The 23,455-nt window shown below is 37.1% G+C and overlaps 1 protein-coding gene across 1 annotated transcript in view; it reads right to left on the bottom strand.

The window, feature by feature from the left end:
* The window catches only part of PARD3 (par-3 family cell polarity regulator), a 408,737-nt gene that overhangs the window by 238,530 nt on the left and 146,752 nt on the right, over window positions 1-23,455 (bottom strand). Inside the window, exon 5 of the mRNA XM_010007039.1 lies at window positions 22,402-22,533. Coding sequence (XP_010005341.1) covers window positions 22,402-22,533 — 132 coding nt within the window. The remainder of the gene's footprint in view (window positions 1-22,401; window positions 22,534-23,455) is intronic.

The raw sequence follows: 23,455 nt of genomic DNA on the forward strand, positions 1-23,455 counted from the left end.
CTGGTGTAAAGGTCTTTCATGTTCCACACCACCTAGAAGGACAAATACACTTGAGCTAAGGGATTCCTAACCTGCATAGCTTGAAGTTAATTCTTCCCATTTGGGCTCTTCCTCCCCCAAAGGAACAAATTCAGGCAAGGTCCTGGCCCCAAGTCCCTGGGAGGGAAGATCTCCAACACAGCCCCGGCACCATGATGGCAATGTGGGATACACCCAGCCCTGCTGCAGAGGCACCCAGGCCTGCTCTGGGTCCTCTGCAAAGTTTGAGTGCTGAGATTTTACCATCTTTCAGTTGTACCTTTAACTCCTCTTTTGCTGAATTGCACAGTTGTGTTCCACTTTTTGCTTTTCACCTCATCCTTCACTGAGAAATGCTACTAAAATTGCTTCAATCTAGTTTCTATTATGCCATAGCATTTTCTTTTTTTGCTCTTTTGCACAGCATGGATTTCACCTTAGGCACCAAACAAATTCACCATTTTAATAACAGAAAAAACTATAGCATTTTTCATTGTTCTTTGCTCAATTTGTTTTGCTGAAGTCAACATGAAAAACAATTTCAAACTTCTCAATAAATGGAATGCTCCATTCCAAGTGCCTACAGGGTTACAATCTGGTCTATGACAATTTTATTAATTTTTTAATCAAGAGCATTAAATCACATTTAAAATAAATAGTACTCAGTACTTCTGTAGTGCCCTCCAGCACAGTATTGCAAAAGTGTTTCATAGACAGTAATGGATTTAGCTTCACTGCATCCTCAGGATGAAGATTATAAATTATCCTCCCAAATATATCTTTATCTGAGGAAACTGAGGCAGAGAAGATTTCTTTCCATATTTTTGAAGTTCATCTCCAGCCCTAGATGCTTTCTTAGATAGCCAAAGCCTTACTTTCAGAAAAATGTAAAATGCTTGCATGTACTCCTGAAGTGAACCGAAAAGGACAGACACTAAAACGACACTTGAAAGATAAAATGCCACTACGCAAATTTTTGAAATTGTCAAAAAAAATCAGGACTTGTCATTACAGACAGTAAACCACTCCCCATTCCAGGCAGCAGACAGCACCCCAGGTGCCTGGAAGCTGGTGGCTGAGGAGAAAGCACCAGTTTGGTCACAAATCAACATGTCCATGCCATTCGTTGTCACACAAAACTCTTATGTGACATGTGATGAAACATGATCAACAGTCAACCTGCATCACCGCCACGTCATTAAGCTATCCAGGGACACCAAATAAGATCTCATCTAAAATGGATCGAGGAACAAAGTGTAGGACATCACACAAGTGCTAGAACTACAGTTCCAGAAGCCCTCTGAAAATTAATGGTAAGTTATACAAAAGAGGAAAGCACTTAAAAAAAAAAAAAATAATAAAAAATTAGTGCCCTCTTTTTGCACCAGAAAAGGTACAAGCTTCTCATAATAACTATTTCTAAAAAAACTTATTCTCAGATAGAGACCTTATTTCACTTTCTGATTCTTTCCCTTCCTTTGTCACCCAAAGTCTGAGCAGTAGGGACTGAATTCAGCACGTGGTGGAAGTGCAGTATTTCCAAACAATTGTATTTCCATTATGTTGCCCATAATAACATCTCACAGCCTGGCATATCATTATCCTGCAAGGGCAGCACAAACCACAGATGTGGGCTGTTGAAAGCTGCAGTCTCCTCTTCTCCCCCACGATGGTCATGTTCATCAGTGCATCCCTCTGTCCACCTCCCTTCTGCTTATTCAAGCATTTATATCGCTACACAAAAGATCTAAATTAAAATTAATGTTTAATAAAACTAACTTTAATTGGTTGTTCCCAGGCTGGTCCAGTTCAGTCTAATTAACAGCCTCATAAAAGATTAGGGAGGCACAAGGGAGGAAGCAAAGCATGGCCAAGATTGCCTTTTTCAGCAGCAGAGATGACTTAAAATGTCTGTAACACTGTGGCCTCAAACCGCTGTTTGAAGGGGTACTTTTCATCTGCAGTTTAACATACAGCTCAAGGCATTCTTCGCAACATTCAGTAACCTGCACTGCTCTGTGTCCAATCTCATCCCTCTTCTATTGCCTCCCTCAAAATCTTACCTATTTTCAACCAATCTAAATAATTGTGTCTGGTTCACTAAGGTTGCCATCTCAGCACTCCCTCTCTTTCAAAATGAGCATGCTTTTCAGGAATAAATCCCTCTTGCCCTTGTATACTGCTGACCTATTTTCCATAATTTGTTTTTCTCTCTGCCAGTTTCTAATTTACAGTAGAACTTCATTTGTCAAGACATAAATAGTTACCATTACAAATGACTCAAATTCCAACATCTTCCTTAGATGAGATCGAATTCAGACAGAAGCCCAACAGTACTTTTAAGTGCTATTTCCTGAGTTCATTAAATGCTGAGATGCATAAACAGCAGGAAAAAACTTGCATAAACAGAAGGAAAAAAACTACACATTTTGTGGCTGAATTCCTCTTCATCCATCCCACTCAAAAAAAACCAAAAAAACAAAACAAAAACATCATAAAGACACACAGACACACATCAGAGATGCAAATGTCCAAGTGCATCTCTTCATCAAAAAGCCATAGCACTTTATACATAGGTGTCTACATCAACACTCCTTTAAGGTCAACAATAGCATTTTGCAAACAAAATTTGACAAGGATCCACAACTGTGTCAATTAGGATTAAAGGAGGTAGACACAGCTAAACACTATATTTAAACAGTCTGATTTTGACAAAAGATTTTCTTAGTTGCCACTTAATCAGTTATAAAATAGATAAAGCTGACTTGAGAGTTTCCAAATGTACAGGAACTTGCTAACAAATTCTCATAAACAACAATCTAATCCCAGATGAGCCAGTCAGTGAAGATAGACCAGCCTAAGGCCTCCTTTGCTTTAACTCTTCATACCTATCTGCTGAACTGGAAAATCCCACTACTTTTAGGAAACCAGGGGAAAGAAAGAACTATTATACTGCCATTCTGCAGGGTTTTTTTCTTCTAACTGTTTTGAGGAAAGCTTGCTGACACCTGAAGAACAAACAAAAGCTTGGGTTTTGAAAAAAAAAGGAAAGCAACTTTAGAAATCAAACTGCACTGAGCACTTCTTCCACTGCACCTCTGGGCCTGATCTTCAGGCACTTCCACTTCCCAGTTTCACAGAATAAATTCAGTTTCAGACCTATTAGTTGGTCTGTTCGAGGATCTTGTTATGGCCAGCTCCGGCTACTTCAGAGGACAGGGAAAGTGCTCCTACAATAGATAACTCAAGTAACTCACCAACAGGCTTTTCTCTTGTCCTTGGCAAGTTAGGTTTGTAGGCATTAGGACTGGAGTGTATTTGGTACTTCCTCAAATACCAGAAAATTTGAGAACAGACAATACTGGCCTACCAATACTTCTGACTAGATGGGAAGGAGAAAATCATCTGCTCTATCATCACAGAAATCAACTCTTGAAGAGACTAGACAGTGAACCTTTGAAATAAGATAAAGGTCACTGCATCTTAGAATTAGGAACTGATTTAGTACAATGTTAAGGCTAGTTTAAAAAAAAAAAAAAAAAGTGAACATTCTATGACAAATACTGTGGTTTCTCACTGGAAGTAATAAAGCTCATGGTGTTCTCACACAATTACATGATTTGAAGTAAATATGAGGAAAAGCAAACAAGTTTAATACCTGTGAATTTTCATTTAAGAAAATCAGTAGGTTCCCTATTTTTATTTTTATTTTTAGTCTATCCTCAGCTACTTACAGGTTCAGAATAGTTCCTTAATAGTTACAAACTTTTTGCAGTTTAATTTCATTAAAAACAAACAAACAAGAAAAGTTGAATAAATATCTTGCACACACGTGCAAGAGAAATCCTTACAATTAATGAGATGTACTTGTCTTTTTCTCCTTACATGTAATCAGGTTGAAAACAATAATGAACACAGAAAAAGAACAAGAGTGTATACAGAAATAGAAACAAAAGAACATTACGATTTAAAACAGAAAAGCTGATACTTTCCTAAAGGACTGACAGCATGATAATGTTACCTAAAGAATTAATAATCTGGAAGAGCAAGTTCAAAACAAAGTGATGAAACTCGCCAGTGAAATACAACTTAGGTTTCAAACAATCCTTTAAAACATGATTAATGAGCTTTGTGAGACTTTCCAGATATATATATATCACACTGGTGGACTGAGAAGCCTGGTGAAAAAGGAAAGAGAAACTTGAATAAATGTAAGGTCATGCAATCTGAGAAATGCAGTCCAGTCTATGTCTCAAGAAGAAGAAACTTGGAAAAACTAGCATTACTTCTCAAAAAACAACCATCAAAAATTATCCCAAATTAAAGAATTAGTCACTATTAGTTACTATGGAGGTAGACTTAATACACTGGTTCTTACTGCATCATCAAATATTTTTGCAGCAAATTTAGCTTGAGAATTTAAAAGCAATTCCCACTCTTCTACCTTCTTGGGGTAGTACGGATGAATATTAATGTAGTTTGTACTTATTTATACTGTAGATTAATAAAAACAAAAGAAATTAGCAACTGTATGACATAAACTATTAATGAAGAAAATTAGCTTTCATTACTGGAAAGATGTCAATACTCTTCTGCCTTATTTACAAAATCCACAACTTTTGAGAAAGCAAACACAGATTACAACAATGATGTAATATATCTGCAGATAACCCATGGCCTCACTATATAGAAAAGTACTTCTACCTGCTTTAAACAAATTCCTGGTCTTGTGAACCCACACATAGCACAGACTGTGCAATCCCTGATGCAGAGCAGGACAACTGCATTTCCACTTGTATGACTCTTTGGATATGATTGGAAATTCTTATTCTTCATGGTCTAAAAACAATGTAGGTAGAAAGGATTTAGAAACATAGTAAATCACAAGAGAGGATGTGTTTGTGGAGGGTAACAGGTATATCTATGCCCATCCACACTTAGATTGGCCATACAAGAAGGGCAGACTGAGAGGTTATTTCTGCTGACTTGTGGAAAGGGTTAAGGAGCATCTCTTGTGGTTTGTGAGACCACAGGCTGCCATAGACATCACATGGAACATGGCCCACACGTACACAGAAGAACCAGCATTCTAGTGGTGCATAGGTTTAAGTAAACATATTTAAACACTGGGAAGTTGGAAGCTCTTTGTCTACCAAGTTCAGGTCATCTAGATGGCATTTGAGAAGTAGGCACCTTACTATCAAAATAAGGTAATCGAGAAGAAACAGAAATTATGAGTTTAGAAATCTGCTTTCCCCAGAAGAAAATCCTGGAACACACAAATACTGAGCTGTTATATTCTGATGAACATAAAGAAGGATTAATTGCAAATGCTTGATAGGGAAGAAGACTGGAACATAACTTCCATGTGGTACAAATCCATATAGCTGGGAGAAAGGACGTGAAATGAGGCAAATATCAGAAGAAAATTCTTAATAGACTGATATGTCAGATTGTGAAAGTCTCCCAAGGGAAGAGGCAGAATTCCCACTGCTCAATACATGTAAAAGCAGCATGGACAAAGAACTACAAGATAGGCTATGGGGAATAACACAATACATAGCAAGAGGATGGTTCAGATGACCTAATAATATAACAGGATTTTAAATGACTAGATAATTCTATTATCACTAACTACATTCACAGTAGTACAAGCTAAAACACTGTTGCTATGGTAATCAATCCTTATGTATCACTGCAGAAAATGATTGTGATACAAGGGCTGGAAATGAATTGAACCAGCCCTTCCTATTCTCAATGAATTCAATGTACCAGTCAGCTGGGAAACTACCTAACATGAAAGTTTACACCTAGCTTCCCACTTTCTTTTTATTATATATATGAAAGCACAACTGAGTGTCTGGTATTCAAACATGGGTTATCCTTAAACTTACACATTAAGTACAGACCGAAGGCAGGAGCAACGCTTCAGTTCAGAGGAGATGCTGCTGGAAACAGATGAGCTGCTCTCATGACTGCACTTCGAATCCACTTCTCCTAATGCTGCTTGAATCCCCTCATCCCAAAGTACATGGACACTATGGGAAGACCAATATATGCACGCTCCTGTTCACATGCTATTACAGCTCCATCTTGTGAGAATATGAGACCAATTTGTTTTCTATGTGAAAGGCAAGAAAATATAATCAGCAAAGACAGTATTTTTCGCTGGCACTTTTTAAGTGGCCCTGTGGACAACAAACGATTGCAGCAAATGCATCCTACTTTCTAGTCTTAATTTATACTCCCATCTGAAAACTTCATTCTCAATTGAAAACAAACAGCTTCTTAAGACTCAAGCCACAAGGAAAACAAATGATCAGCAGACTCTTCATCACATATTACCACCTCTAAATCAATTCCATTCCTGCATGTATGTTATTACACTAGAAAATACGTACTAGCTTGCACACTCAGCTTTCCCCTTCACTTACAGTAACAGAATAGGTGTCAGGAAATTGGTAAGTTAAACCTGGCAGTAATAAAATCCTTAGAGTCAGGGAAAAATTTGGAACTCAGATTTTGAAAAACGAAGATTAAATAATTCCTGGTACCACTCACATAAGGTCTGTTTGAATCTCTATTAGTAAAACTAGAAAATTCCACCAAGCTTTTAATTACAACATAAGATTTATAATAAAGCATTAATGCTCCTCTTCCTCCAAAACAAAAAGTTTCAGCAAAACACAACCGGAATTGAGTGGGAACAAAAGCTCATTGGACTCAGTGAAAAAATACCACACTCTCCAAGTTTCATAACAGGGTAAAAAAACGGTTGCAGGAAAAACTGTACGCACAGTAGATGGTAAAGAAGATGACTAATTCCAACCCCTAGAATTTCACAGCAGCACTTCCTTTCAAAAATTCATTTCTCAAATGAACAAAGTATTTATTTTAGTTTTTTGAAAGCCTACAGCACTGTTAAAATAATTCAAAGCAGCCCACACAAGCAGAAAAGATATTATAGATTATGAGAGCGACATATTCCAAAAGAAACATGTTTTTACCTGCTAGATCTGGTGTTTTAATATAACTCTTAGTCATTGTTTTGTGCAGCACTATGCAAAGTATTCATTAGAAACTAGGGGGGGGAAAAAAAAAAGAAGCAGGTCCATATTCTGGTTTGAAAATCAACTATGAGCAAGAAGTTCTCCAGAAGGTAAAAACAGACTTTAAAATGCTCAGTTACAAAATATTTGAAAGAGGCTAAAAATAAACCACCTTTAAAAAAAAAAAAAAAAAAAAAGCATTAAATTTGACTGTAAGGGATAAGTTTTATTTTAAGTGGGAAGCAAAATACACACATCAAGGAAAAGATCAGCGCAGCAGTGAAGTTTTCAATATTCATAAACACATATAGAAGCAAAGTATTTGATAGATGTGCTATAGTTAACCTCATACATTAAAAATCTGTTTATAGAATGCAATGTGAAAAAATCAAGCTACTCAAGGTTAAGCAGACAAAAAGACTGAAGTACTACCAGAGCATTCCTGAAATGCTAGAACATTCCAGAATTCATGAGACATTCATTCAATTGATGAAGATACATCCGTTTTATTGAAAACAGTCTGTGACACACTGTATGTATATTTTGTTTCTATTTTAATATATTTCATTTGTATTTTTCTTGGAATTTAAACAAAAATGTTCCTGCTTGTGTGAGTTTCAAGTCATTAGTGCCAAAACTTCATGAGAAAATTACTGAATTATGTCTGTTTATTATTATAACACAGATTTCTCAAGAAAATTATTCCCTCTTGGGTATTAAAAACTAAATGAGTATGAAAGACTAGAATGTGTTTAGAGGGACCAAGCTAGCTTTTCCCACCAAAACTCTTAATTTTAATCCAAACTAATTTTTAAAACTTAAGCAAAGTCTAATAAAAGTTATTTCACTTCTAAAAATTACATGCATTTACTAGAAGAGACTCAATAAAAAGATATCATTTAAAAATCCGAATTGTGAAGGCCAAGAATTTTACTACGCAATTGCCAGAAATATATATATTTTTTAACATCAGTTCATGGATGAGTCAAAAGAGCATGTGTGAGAAAGGGAAAGAAATCCCAGTGCATCTGAGAAATTAAACTGAAAAATTAAATCAAGGAGCCAAAAAACAGACACACAGATGGTAAAAACTGGCAAAAATAAAAAGTAAAAATTGTGCTCTTAAGTACCAACAGATGCAGTGACTTTAAAATATTACTCCTTGAGGATACACAAAGACAATAATCCCAGATTGTGATTTCTGGGCTAGTCTACTGCTGCAGTAGAGCTAAAAAAATAGACCATATTCTACAGATTAAAAATGATGTGTCAGAATGTGATATCTGCACTGCCAGTCTACTAAAATAGAAGGGAAGTAAATTAAACTATCCAACAGTGTGAAATTAATGTCTTCAGCAAAAAAAAAAGAAAAAATCAACCATATTTCTAACTGTGTAAATGAGATAAGAGAGGTGACATACAGAATCCATTTAGAAATTTATAATACTACACGACTGAACATGAACTGCTTATTTGAGCATTTCGGAAACATTCCTTCTTGAAACGACATCCAAGCTTCTTGTTCCGGATGGAAGCAAGACTGTGTTTCCCAGATTCCACATTGTTAAACTTAGTCACGCTAACAGTTTTGCTGACCTCCAATCTTATTTATGGTCACCTTGATTTCAATCACCACAATTACCTAAAAGCTATCCCTGTTCAGACTATTGTTACTAAAACAGGGAAAGAAAAATAATCCAAGATTGGAAAACTGAGCAACCGATGCGCTGTACCTATATGCTTGAAGTTCAATGTTTACTGAAAAATCTTCTTAAAATCAGAACTTGAAATGAATAATTAGTAGTAGTGGTTTTAAAAAGCATTACTTAAGACTAACTTTTCCGACATGAATTAAATTGATACTGTTGTGCATAATCGAGGAAACCCAGCATCTTTTGCCGTTGCCACAATTTCAGACTAACTGTAGACCATAAAGATCACTGCTTTTTTGGCCTAAAAAATAATCCAAAGTCAAATTCCAAGAAAACAAAATGGATATTTTTTTTTAACTACCTGTTCTAGTATGCTAAAGTTTACACTGAGCACTTTCTCCTCTAAAACAATTACTGAAGTTATCAGGATAATCATAATATCAGGAAGGAGACTGAGAACTTCACAATAGGAATGTATTTAAGTACACAGTTACATGAAAATCATTTATCATAGGGTAAGTTTTAAAACAAATATAAGGATATATTAAATATATAGATACATACACATCCATGTGTGTGTCATCAATTACAGCACTTTAAAATACTGCTCCTGAGAATGGGCAGTTCTGTATTTCTAGTATATAAACAAGTACAGCCAAGTACTTCATTTAACTCTAATGTGTATGTGGATGAGCCATAAAAATGCTGAACTGTAAAAATTACCAGGAACGTTTGCTGTGTGTTAACTTGCAAACAGGAAGATGCTGTCATGAATCAAATAAACTCTATCTACCGAAGAGTCTCCAAATTCAGATGACCCAGAAAGGTATTACTTCTCACCAGGACACCCGCCAGCTTCCAGCTAGCATAAGTCAACAGAGCTTCAGCTGCTGCTGCTGCTGAAACTACCTGGGGGGTGGCTTTGAAATGACTCCCACCTCCCCAAAACAGAGTTCCAGATGCAGGCTGCAGATACAAGCACTGCTGTGAATTCACCCCAGGTTTCTGAGGTTTAGCTTTAGAGTAAGACAAGTCAAAGCGTGCCTGACACCAGCACGCTCAAACCCCAAGGGCCAGGCATGAGAGAACACAACTTCTCTTCAGCTCTTTTGATATGTACATGCACACCTAGCTGTAAAATGAAAAAGTAATCAGGGAATTGCATTGCAATGAGGTAGGAATTTGACATAGAATCAGATATAATTATTTCTTTTAGGTTTTTTTCTACATGTCTCCCAGCCTACATTTCAGTATTTTCTGCTGTTCCCTGACACACCAGGATGGAGCTGAAGTGCCACCTATCCAATCTTCAGCTTTTCACTGAGACTGAGGTTTGTTCATTTAGGGGCAAAATGGCGGAGTCCTTGAGCCCCATTGATTTCACCTACCCAGAATGCTGCAATACACACTATCCTACAGAAGTATATATTATCAGATGCTTCTTTTATTCGGAGATCAGTTTTACTGACGTTCAAATCACCAGCAAAATCCACTAGTTTTGATAGGAGGATGAGTTAAAAGATTCCTCATGAAGAGAAAGCTATTTATAGTGATGAAGTGTAACAGGGAAGAAATACTGATGGGCTAGCCTTATGAAATTTGTGCTTTGTTATAACAATTATTGCCTAGAAAATCAAGATAAATAAAAATGGTATGATGGCATACTCAGTGTAACTTTCAATAATTTTAAATAGAGATGCTTACAGATATGGCCGCTTTCTTTTGGGACATTTAATTTAGTCTGTGCTTTGGATAAATTGAGTTGAAATTATAAGCAATCATTAATTCCTACATATCAGAAAAGTAAAGATTTTGTAAAGACAAATAAGAGTATCCAAAGGAAGAGGAAATTAAGTTCCAATACAAAGTGATTAAACACTGGCTTCCTGCCTAGTATTCTGAAGAAATACTAAGAGGACCAGAGGTTTTGTTCATACTGGATATCTCACTCCTCAGATGTTAATTCCACAGTCTGTAAAATGTTTGCAATATGCAGCTAAAGAATAATTCATATTTATTTTTTTAATTTTTTTTTTCATGTTGGAAGTAGTTGCATATGTATGCTGCCCTTAACATTAATTTTTAAACTGTGAAAACAAACAATATTTTAAATGGCAAATATGCTAAAATAGTAATAGCCTAAATAGATTTTGCTCATATTCATAAATAGTCATTGCTGGGCTGGAAAAAGCAGCATAAAAAATTTCAATCCAAATGAAGTCAAAGTAATCACATGCAGCTGGCATGAAAGTGAGTGATAGCTTAATATGGAATCTGGGCAACAATTTTTACTCTTAAAATATCACATAAAGAGATCAAAATTTATAAGGAATATCTATTTCAAAAGCAAAATATTTACAGCAGCTCATTACAGAAAGTCTTTAGCACTCATATTTTTAGTGCTTCACATGTTTTCAGTGGGTTGGTTCCTCATGGATTGGTTCCTCATGGAAACAATAGTTGTGCTGTATTTGTTACAATTCTGTGTGTCCGGAGTAGGGAACCCACCTCAACCACAGTAGCCGCATCAGTTGTAAACCAGTTCTCATTCCTTGACACAGGGATTCAGTAAAAGCCATTACAGATGCCACAAGGCAGTTGCTGGGTCTTATGAAATCACTTTTAAATTATTTATTAAATCAGATCAAATAAAATATATTTTAAAAGAAGAGACGGATTGTTGTTTCTTTTGGTTTTCGCATGACATGTGCAAAAGTAAATAATGGTTTTGTACATCTTGATTTCCTAAGCAACCTTCTCCCTGTTGCCCCCTCCCCAGACCTGGAAACCACTGAGGTTGACCGTTTCATACCCAACTCCAAGTATTTTCAAGATACATTTACAGTGGACTTATTTTCAAATCAGTCAGTGAATGAATTGGCAAGGTTGGTCTATTATCTTCTTTTCTGTTCCAGTTATACTGATGAAATACATTACCTCTTATGGTATATAGCATCAACTAGGTCATATTACGTAATTCCATTCACTCAGTTGCTGCACTCACTAAATCTTGTTGTGTCACTTCATGAGGAATCATGACATTTCTCAAAGTATCCTATAAATTACAGTAACCACTTAATACAGCCAGAGTACTACATTCAATAATGAAAAGCTCATACTCAAGCAATAAAATCGAGATTAAATTTAAAACCCAAAATAAAACAAAAACCCAGACAAATTACTTCTCCATAACTCAATTATTAACTCCAAGTTATACAGTACCATTCCCCTTTACAGCAACGAACAACTATGTCATTAAAGTGACCTGTCCACACAGAATTTCAAAGAATAAGCACCTTTCCTATTTCCATCCATGGAAGATAAATTAACGATCACGTTCATAACTGACAGGACAAACTTGGCCCTTTTCTGAAAGCATTTTTCTCATAATTAATAATTCAGAGAAATAAAAAAGTACAAAAATATCCTGCTGTTATTTAATAAATTATGTTTGGAATTAACTAACTTGCATGTATCAGCAGTGATATCTGTGAATCTCAACTAAAAACTACAGTGAAAAGTGAAGAGCCCTCTCATCCATGTTCCAGTCCACATAAGTTGTTCTATTTTATTGTAGCAAAGACCACCACTTCCCCTACCAATTAATAATGTCAATATTTCTTTTAAATAAGTAACATTAGCCATTTAGAAGAAAAAATATATCAGGAAGAAAACCAGACTATTTAAAAAAAAAAAAAAAAAGGCACTTATTCTTCAATTTCAAGTCAAGCAAATTCTACAACACAAATTCAGTTAACTGAAAATTAAGTTTATGTGAAGCTTAAGCTAAGACCAGACTGACTTTTAATGCAGAATTATAGAATTTCAGCTTGGCAACAAAACTAAGTATATTCTCAATCTTGGGTTTTCTTATAATTTGAAAGGAACATGCAAAACAAACAGTATTTGGGATAACGCTGATTTTCGGAGCTAGAATTTGGAGATGTCATCTTGTGTGAGACCTGGAAAAGCTGGAGAAGTGAACTTCATGAAGTTCAGCAAGGCCAAGTGCAAGGTCCTGCAACTGGGTCAGGGCAATCCCCAGTATTAATACAGGCTGGCAGATGAAGGGATTGAGAGTAGCACTGTAGAAAAGGACTTGCATATACTGGACATCAGCCAGCAATGTGCGCTTGCAGCTCAGAAGGCCAACTGTAAGCTGGGCTGCATCAAAAGAAGCGAGACCAGCAGGTTGAGGGACATGATTCCCTCTCTACTCCACTCTAGTGAGACTCCACCTGGAGTACTCTGTTCAGGTCTGGAGCCCTCAACATGACAATGACACGGAGCTGTTGGACCGAAACCAGAGGAGGGCTAGAAAAGTTATGGGGCTGAAGCACCTCTGCCATGAAGACAGGCTGAGAGAGATGGGGTTGTTCAGCCTGGAGAAGAGAAATCTTCAGGAAGACCTTATAGCAGCCTTCCCGTACCTGAAGGGGCCCTATGAGAAAGATGGGGACAAACATTTTAGCAGGGTCTGTAATGACAGGACAAGAGGTAATGGTTTTATACTGAAAGAAGTTAGATTTAGGCTACATAGTAGGAAGAATTTATTTACAATGAGAGTGCTGAAACAGTGAAAGAGGTTGTCCACAGGGGTGTTAGATGCCCCATCCATAGAAAAACTCAATGCCAGGTTGGATGAGGCTCTGAACAACCAGATCTAGATGAAGATGTCCCTGTTCATTGCAGGGCGGTTGAACTAGATGACCTTCCAGCTCAAACAATTCTGTGATTCTACGATTCCATTAATTCTGTCTTTCCAAGGAACTGATTGCTATCCTGTAGAAATCTGTATTGTAAAACACAAAGCAGGTGTGCAGGAAGAAGACAAAGGTAGAACACAGAAATTTAGAAAAGTACAAAATGGAAGGAATAAAGGGTAATATATCAATACCATGTACTACTAATACCACCTTCTGAAACAAAATTGCAGAATTTCTTTTTAAGCCTAAAATTACAAGTAATCACATACATATTTACACTTTGGTTAAAAGGCTAGAATGCAGAGCGAGCATAATGTGAATTTTAAATTAAGAATACTTTACCAAGGGCAAGGGAGAATCCTCTATAGACACAATTAACAGAATTGCTTTAATACACTTAAAACTTTTAACCTTTGTGGTCTTTGAAGTGAAGAGTGGAACTGTATCTCTTTCAGGTTTGTACAGAAGGGCTGTACTGCCCTGAAAAGTTTTACAGTGTTGTAAACTAATGAAATAAATTATCTTAATTCAGTCAGATCTATTTTCATTAACCGTATTACCCACCGAGGGAATGAGGACAAAATTTAATTTTACTAATGTATTTCACTTCTGCATTACATTGGCACACTGTACTTGTGGCTCCTGCTCAGTATTGCTGGCTCTGCCATCACAAGACCACCTCATTCCCATGCTCCTTGCACTCTTACCCATGCAGGCAGGACCTCACAGAGCCCCTGGGACCCATGGAGCTGTCACCACCTCGAGCAGGGCTGCACAGCACTAACTCATACCACATTCCCACCAGGGCTTTTGAGGACATGGCACAGTAGCAGCAATAAGCACATAATGAAAAACAGTGAGAGTGTTTCTTTTATAAACAACTGATTGGGATACATTATATACTCCTGGACCAAAAAGTAAACATATGAGAAGACAAACCACTTTCACAGCATGGAGAAAGAAAACAAGTTCTTAAAAGAGAAAGACCTGAGACATCCTTTAGATTAAATGCTCTTCCATGCCCAGCAAGACATTTTCAGATGTTCTTATCTGACCTGCTACCATGGACAGAGAGCAGTCAAAAAAGTCAGAGATAATACTAATCTGCAAAATATTTAGAAAATATTCAGAAAACTAATAGCAAAAAATATTTAAAGCTTCTGACAGCAACCCCAGGTATCGTAGATTTATTGCCATTAACTACTGTAACAATAAGAATATTTAAAAATTTTGGTTGCAAAGGGAAGGAAAACAACAGTGTATGGTTACTAGCATGTCTGAAAATGCCCTTCATGCATGCCAACACTCTTCAGAAAGGTTTTGCAGAACAAATTAGGTCTCTAGCAGATACTAATGCCTGCCAGGCTGCACCTGGAGTACCATGTCCAGTTCTGGTCCCCACAATTCATGAATGCTGCAGACAGACTGGAGAGGGTCCAAAGGAGGACCAAAAATATGATTAAAGAGCTGTAGAACCTGTCCTGTGAAGAAAGACTGAAAGACTTAGGTCTTTTGTCCCTGGAAAACAGAAGGCTCAGGACGGACCTCATCACAGTATTCCATTACTTAAAGTGCAGCTACAAAAAGGACAGGGGCTCTCTGCACAAGAAGCCACATGGAGAAGACATGGGGTACAGGTACAGGTTGCACCAGAAAGGGTTACATCTTGATATAAGAAACTATTTTTTATTTATTTTTTTTTTTAACCATGAGAAAAAACATGTACTGGAATAACCTCCCCAGGGAGGTGGTAGAGTCCTCAGCACTGGAAGTTCCCAATGGGATTGAACAGAGTGCTAGGTAGTCTCATCTAGGCTCCCTTTCCCACAAAAGGTTGGACCACATAATCTTTTGAGGTGCCTTCCAAGTTGAGGTGTTCTACAATCCTTTAAATTTCAGCCCAGTCCATCTGCATACTTACGTGTATGTGTACGGACATCTATGAGAGTGAGAGTGTTTGTGAGGATATACATCTGAACACGAGGCATGTATTTTTCCATAACCTTAAAATCCATGAGGTTTTTTGTAAAATTGACTTTTCCATTTTTTCTTTATTGTGGACTATAATAACTTCTCCACATACAGACCTACATTCTGCCACAGAATTCATATCTACACAGCAGCATATAACTGAAAATAGACTGCATCCCCCAAACTGTCTCACCTATTTAATACATAGTATGAAATGACAGATTATTTTTCAAAGAAGAACAAGACAGATGCCAGCATGAAGCATTGTTTATAAAAGCATCACTTCTACAGCTGTCCCCAAGCAATAAAGCTGTTTATTCCAATCTCATATCTTATATAAACTGAAACCCTCAGCACTGAAAAATACCTTCAAATCTGTTTGTGACTCCAAAAGAAACAATAAGAATGTCTTTCCAAAGTATAGAACTAAGGCCAAGTCTCAGCATGTCTATTTTGCATAAAAGTGCACTGACTTCTAAATTCCATGTTAATATTTTCTTAAAACTAATACATACTGTACTCTGAAATGTTACTCTGTCTTTTTACATACCCATGTATTCAGCAAACACACAAGCCTTTCTCTTTCAGGCTTCTTCTATGTGTTTCTGTGGTTATACACGCACATTTAGAGAATAATTAATAAATATGTGTAGTAGTGTATTCATCTCTAAGCTTTATACGGAAGAATATAGAGATTCTTCTGAATTCAGAAGACATGACAACTCTTGGGGGAGGAGAGTAGGAATTAAGAATCTACCAAAAAAATCAGAAACAGATCAAGTTAGAACAAAAATAATGACATAACTTTTAAATCTGGAAATGAAGCTTAGATTTAGAATTCTGGATCTGAAACCAGTTAGTTTCAAAGTCAGATTTAAAGCTAGAATAGCCCTATGATTCTGATTCTGACTACAAAACAGCTTGGTAAGGATTTCAACCTTAAAAAGCAGAAATCATAAATACAGATATAGAGAACTCATACACCCATAGCAAGAGTTTGTTTTATCCTCCTATGCCCCTTTTTAAGCACTCTGACACATAATACAGAACTGGCATCAGCATCTCCCAGATTGAGATGTGTCTGTGGGAACTGTGGGAACACCCACCAGAGCCTAAGTGGCTGGGAGCAGCTCAGCAGGGTCCTGCCTGGAAGTGACCCAGCTTTCTGCAGATGTGCCTTGACTCAATGAAGATCTGAGCTCCAGTACTACAGAATAGAAGTCTCGATATTTATATGTAGGTCCTCACATCATAAAAATCTAAATACAGGTTCTTCATTTTGGAGCTCACTGTGCAGAGGTTTTTTTCCTAATATAATAATAATAATAATAAATGCAACACAGGGAGAACACTAAAACAAGTCTACAGAATAAACACTTAATTGTGGTCATGTGCAGATCAGTGACACCTAATGCCCCTACACTCCTTTGGGAAATCAAAGCTATTAGAAATTTTTCAGTATTTTTTACCATCTTCTATATAAAAATATATTCCAAAGGCAGTATTTCAAGAAAAATAAAAATTAAATTAAAAAATATTATTACACCAGTGTTTAGTAATGGTTCCAAGATGTCAAGGTGCTTTTCTGTCAGCAAGACATGGCATTTTGCCTGGGTCAGAGCTAGATGCAACCACTGCCCATCCGTAACTGCCCCTCTCCCTGCTGAGTGAAGGGTCAAGCCAGCACTTTATAGCTTACATTTCATTTCAGCATTTGAGTTTATGAGCTGAAGGAATTAACATCTTGCCAATATGCAGAATAAAGGCAGTAGTCAGTACCTAATCACCTGTAGCAGCAGTAGCTACAAGAAAGCATTCTTGGAACAAATTGAACTTTTAACCTTCTTCACTGTACAAATGCAAGAAGAAACAGCTGTAGCACTTGGGGTGTTCACAAGCACATCATGTGGAAGCCAGTGTGATCACACAGCCATGAACTCCTGTATCAAGTAGTAAAAAAACTGAATTTGCAAGTAGATATGGGAGTGGGGATGCTTTGAACTCCTGCAGGGGAACCTTGAGGTCTTCTGATGAGCACTTTGACTAAACTAAACCTTAAGTGAATCTTCTACCGATGCATTAGTCACTGTTCCTACCTGCCCACAGTTATAGCTATGGCTAATTATTTAATATTAAGTCAGGTGCCAAGCCATGCCTTTCTCAGCCATGTCCCATAGCTCTACCTACAGAAACAAGCAAACTGCATGAACCACGGCCTTGTTCACTAGCTAGTAACAAGCCCTGGCTAACTTTCCAGCTTCTTGCATAGTGGGACAATCCACTAAAGACCCCCCAGAAAGAAAGAGTCCTCTGCATTAGGTCTAGAGCTTTGAGCATATGCGTATCTCTATCTTTGTGACAGAAATTCTACAAAATAAATATGACAAGTTTTAAAAGCATCTTTGTATTTTATAATTTATACATTGTCATAGTTCTGTGTTCATTAAGGTCGTTATCGCAAGAGACAAAATATTATATGCCTGTACTCAGGGAGAAAAGCAGCAAGACTCTATCTTGGTGTTGTACAGAGTAATGGATAGCCAGTTAAAAATTATTCCTCCAACCAAAGCCTAGCTAATCCTTTTTCTGAATTTTCAAGCACAACTCCCTACTAATGACAATTTTTAGTGCAGTTTCAACCTCTACATGTGAGAAGGCTGAGATAAGAAGAGCCTCCAACTCTCCCCATCTCCTGGCCATGAAACACAGTATTTCCAGGCCTTTCTACTGTAGTTACAGTCATAATAAAACATAGGAGAAAAAAACAAGAAGAAACACAAAAGAGATACATTTTAAATAAAAACATTTATATACATTAGCTATACCACTATGAAATAGAACTAAGCAAAATAAATAAGTTGTGTTTCTCCTTTCTTTTCTTACATTAAGGCATAAAACAGAAGCAGGGCTTTTTCTTGCATTTGACAATTTTGACAACATGGATAAACTGGTGTATGAGAATCCACAGGAAATTAGTGGTTTAAATTAACCTGCCTCTGAATGTCTGGTTTGTTTTTTTTCAACTGGCAGTACTGAAAGACACTAATTTATAGCATCCAAATGTTTTAAGAGAGTATATCCAATCATATTAAAAGCAGGCCTTATTTTGCTGAAAATACAAGCTGAAGGCAGGTACTCTACAGTTGGAGATGTAAGACCATATGCTACCTGCACATCCGATCTCACTGAAAAAAGAACCAGAGAAACTCCACCAGATTACTACAGGCAGATTTAATGAACAAGAATAATTTTCAGGAAGTGTTCTTTAGAGTGCATTTCTCCTCAAGAGGACAGCAGCAGCACCCAACTTCTTGTCCCATTTCAGAGTACATTTGACTTGCTTTTATTTTGCCAGAACCAAAAAGCTACTGAGATTTTAGGATCAGCCATGCTCTTCAGCAGTAACCACGAAATTTTACTCCACCTCCTACCTTGCCTTCATTGATAAATACAGATGTACATCCAATAGTTATGTATATATACTTGCATGTCATTTACATTGAACCAATCTCATTTGTCTTTGCAAATCTAATCAAGCACTTCACAATTAAGCAGGGCAGTGGTAGATTGTCCCTATCCTGCTGCTCTCGGACTCCTTCCCAGTGCACAGCACAGCCAGGTTCTCTTAATCCTTCTGCAAAAAAGGCCTCTTCAGCAAAGCACAGAATAGACTATTTCAGTTCAAGGTGTCTTGATTGCTGCCAGTTCCAATATTTGAGTAATGAAACTAAAATGACCACCTCAGAGAACCTTTCTCTGCAGTTAAACTTGAGGAATTGGTGAAAAGTTTAATTCTTTCATACATTCCCTTTTCATGTCTCCCTGGTATGAAACAGCATGTGACCAGATTTCATCAGGGCCTAAGCAAGTCTTGAGGAGAACCAAGGGAAAAAGATTTTTCAAATAAAAGTAACATTACCATATATATGAATAAATTTTAGAGGAAATAAGAGTTTTCAACTATTCCTCAAAGTTTGGTTGCTGTGGGGAGAAAAGAAAGTGCTGTGGAGGACAACGTGAAGAACAAAAAAAGTAATTTTTCTTTTTTTCAAGACATATCAGAATTAAAGATTGCAAATTTTTGTTCCTAATACCTGACAATCTCCAGGAAAGAATTAATGAAATAACTGAGCGAAAGAGTGAAACATAAAATCCTTAACTTTCTAATTGTATTCTGAAACTGCATTTGGATTCTTGGCTTTAGAGTGGTTTAATGATTATTCAGTACAAACGGTTTCACATAACTAATTTCATGGGGTTGAGAAATACCAAAACTTTCTGAGAAACTTTTGCCCTGTGGACAACCAGAGGGCTCTGGAACCCTAGGCTCAGTCCCTAGGCAGACAGAGCTAACCAGAATACCTTAAAAGACTCAGAAACCAGAATTAATATTTTCCGTTTCTTTGATGTATCACTCTAATTTAGCAGAGCCGTAGTAAAGTACAATAGAAGCAAATGCAATTATTTTCAGGAAATTTAACCGGTTTCATGCATTCCTCCATTTTTAGACACTAAAATATAGAGAAGTTTACAGAATTATTTCTCTAACAACTACGCAAAGATATCTAATTCTGTGTCCTTATTAGTCCCTGCACAGCAGCTTATAATGACTCCCAAGAAACAAGGGCTCCTGCAGTTTAACCTGCAGAATGGGCTGTGAGGGTGCAGAATCACAGTTTGCTGCATAGTTCTGCTCGTGGAAAATGAAGTGTTGTCCAGAAAAATATAATGGCATTTCTTTGGCATATCACACCTTCACTCCTCAAAGTGCAATTCCAGTGAATACTCATGTATGTTAGAAGTTGACAAAGATCAACCTGGAAATATTTTTTGCCTGATTTCCAAAAGGAAGAGAGGAAGCAAGCTTTGAGAGAAGGAACTCAATGCCAGCCAGAAGAGCCTTCCTCTAAGAAGTCTTTGGAGTCTGCAAGATTAATCCAAAGTTTACTACTATCTTCTCTAAAGAACCATAAAGGCAGGTTAGACCAGGACTGTTATTACCCCTGGTATCTGTAACGGATGCTGCCCTAGGTTTCTTGGCACTGTCACTGCCTCACCCTCAGTGCCAGACCTAATGTCTGCTACTTTTTATGTGTGTATTGGCAGGGTGCACAGACCACTCCAGCCCCTCCACAGCTGTATGGTGCACACAGGCACGGGACTGGAAGTTGCTTATTTAATTAGTAATGCAAGATAGCCACATAATCACTTGAATTTCTTCTTCACAGAAAGGCATAACAAGTGGAAAACTGAAAGCACACAGGGGATACTGAAAAAGGTATTAGAAGTTAAGAACCAAAAACTGTGGAGGAACATCTCTGTACCTACTCCATCTATTCCCAGGCCCTTCCCTCCTTCTCTCTGCAGGGCTGTGCACTTTCTTCTCCCATGCATACCCTGTTACATAGGTTACAAAAGGATCCCGGTCTTCCAGGTACATGCAGATTCACTAACACATTTAAAGAACGAACCCTTTCTGTCTTCCACTCAAAAAAACACCAACACAAACAAAAAAACCCAAGAAGCACAATACTTGCCTAGAAGAAATATACCTGCTATTTCAGTCTTCAATCACTACACTTCCCAGCTACCAGTAGTGCCCAATTATATACCTAATTGGTGAATAAGTTGAACTACATAAGCTGTTCAGAGTCCAAGATCAGCACAAAACTTAATATAAGACATCACATATTCAAATATTCATGTACCCAACATTTTGTAAGATGATGACTTTTGCTGAGACAACAGTTTCATTACCTGCCACAGTGAAAATCTAATGACGCATGGAAATATGCCTCAAATATATCAAACAAGCAGAACCGTCACAGGGGACGCCTTCAAATCTAGGCACCAGCCTTCCAGTCCAACACAGGCAGATAGAGAGATAGCAGCTAAATCCATCCAAACTAACTCTACATCTTTTGAGAGGAAAATGTAATGAAACTACTATAATCAGCACCACCTGCCCTATCATTAAATGTGCAGAGGAAAATACAGAAGGGTCAAAACCAGAGATTTTTCCATAAAACAGGTATTTTTAAATGAACCTGCAGCTGATTGCAGGATACAAAAATAGTTAATAGCTCACATTTGGGTTGTTTTAGGTTTTTTACTCTGTGATACTACTTAAGATGCTTTTATGGTTGATAAAGAATGTTTGGAATATCCTGGGATCTGGCAATGCTGAACTTCAAATATCAGCATGCAATTTGTAGGTGAAGAAGACCAGTCCCAGGTCACCAGCCCAGTGTTTTAATGTCACTTTGAATAAAGAAGAAAACTGAAGTAATAATCCTACATATGCACTCTTCTTAATATGGGCTTCCTCTCATATTTTCAGTTTCCACAGTGAAGATGCATTTTCATTATATGTTTGAGGATGCTCCTTGGAAAATTTTAGACACATGCAAATACATAAAATGACTGCTAGGTAATTTTAATTTCATATCTTTAAACTTCTGTAACTACTAGCTAATTAATAAAGAAACCCAAGCTGGAATTACTTAGTGTCTCTAAAAAGCCTCAGATCAAAAGCAGTATAAACGCACACTAAATAAATGTGATAGCACTGTCTTCAAATTTATAATTAATATATTTTACAACACTAAAAATAACAAGCATTTAATGTGCAATGTCAGACCTGACCCACATTTGTCAATTCTGTAGCAATATTATTAGCTTTCAATGGCAAAATGTTTTTCCAAATAATACTCTCCAATTAAAATAATCCTGATGGTATCAGTTGTGAAGAACAGGAACACTCCACATACAATATAAATGTATTTAAGACTCAAAAAATAATGAATTTTCACCTGTCCATTTCAGTCTTAATGCAGTTTTTTCTGGAAGCAGGAGGAATCCCATACAAATTTAGTCAGCATATTGCTCGTGCTTGTACCATACTTTGGCAGCCAATATCATATAAGAATACACTTCTTTGTAATAGCTTGGAGTAGCATAAAGATTAGACAGATAAAGTAATATATACACACACATATATATTACCTGTTCTTGCCTCTCCAGCCACTTGTCCACCATGGGATGACTGGCACTTAACGATGAACGAGCATTGTCTCTTTGAAACTGGTTAGACCAGCTACTAGTATCTCGTGGTAGGCTTCTGTAGTTTTCATCTTTCTAGTTTAAAAGAAACAAAAAAGTGTCTTATAAAAAACAACCAGTCCTTGCACATTAACAATGCAGCTGGTTATTAAACTAATACAAAAGGAAGACTGACAAAGTAGAACGCAGGTCCAGCTGGACCCAAGGTCAACATGATTGCCTAGTCATTCAATTGCAAAAGCAACCCTTACTTAATGGCAGTGAAGCCCCAAAAAAATCTTTGGTGGGTCTGAAGCTCCTGCATTCACTTGTGCTTCACAACTTCTCTTTTCCAACTTCAAATCTTAAGAGCACAGACTTCCCAGGTACATACCCAGCAAGGCTTCAGCATCAGGCTCCTTGACTTCATTCCCACCAAAAGCATGCAATACTCCCTCCAGTGAAAGCAAAGGCCACTATATAATTTTCTCAAGTTTGTGTATGTAATCAATTTTACAATCAAAGCTGTCTCAGTGCTCCAGGGACTGTCCTCCACACCAGAACAGCATACTAGAGAGTTCAAAACTTGAATTATTCCACATAATAATGCTTTGCTTGGTTTGCCTGAAGGTATACAAATACAGTCACATTTGTTAAACAGCAGCAGATGCAGATTGTGCTGATGGAGATACATTTATCTCATTGAGACTGATACCAAAAAAAAGATTTTTTTTATTTCTAATTGATGAGTTTGTCTTCACATCTTTCCCACAAGCTGTACAAATTACTCAGCTTCTACAGATAAGTCCTAACCCACTAAAAGCCAATAAAAACATAGAGGCATATCCTTAACCATGGGAGGTACCCTTAGCTGAAAGACAATGAATTACTTACATAGGTTAGTTCCCTCCAGTTGGAATAATATACGGAACTGAAATTCTGCTTAGCTTTTCAAAAGAGGATTATAAATATACTGTAAGTATCCTTCCTTCAGAAACAGAATATTTTTCCAGTCAAT

The sequence above is a fragment of the Chaetura pelagica genome, unplaced genomic scaffold, assembly GCF_000747805.2.
Source record: "Chaetura pelagica isolate M959 unplaced genomic scaffold, ChaPel_1.0 scaffold17, whole genome shotgun sequence".
NCBI classification, from domain to species: Eukaryota; Metazoa; Chordata; class Aves; order Apodiformes; family Apodidae; genus Chaetura; species Chaetura pelagica.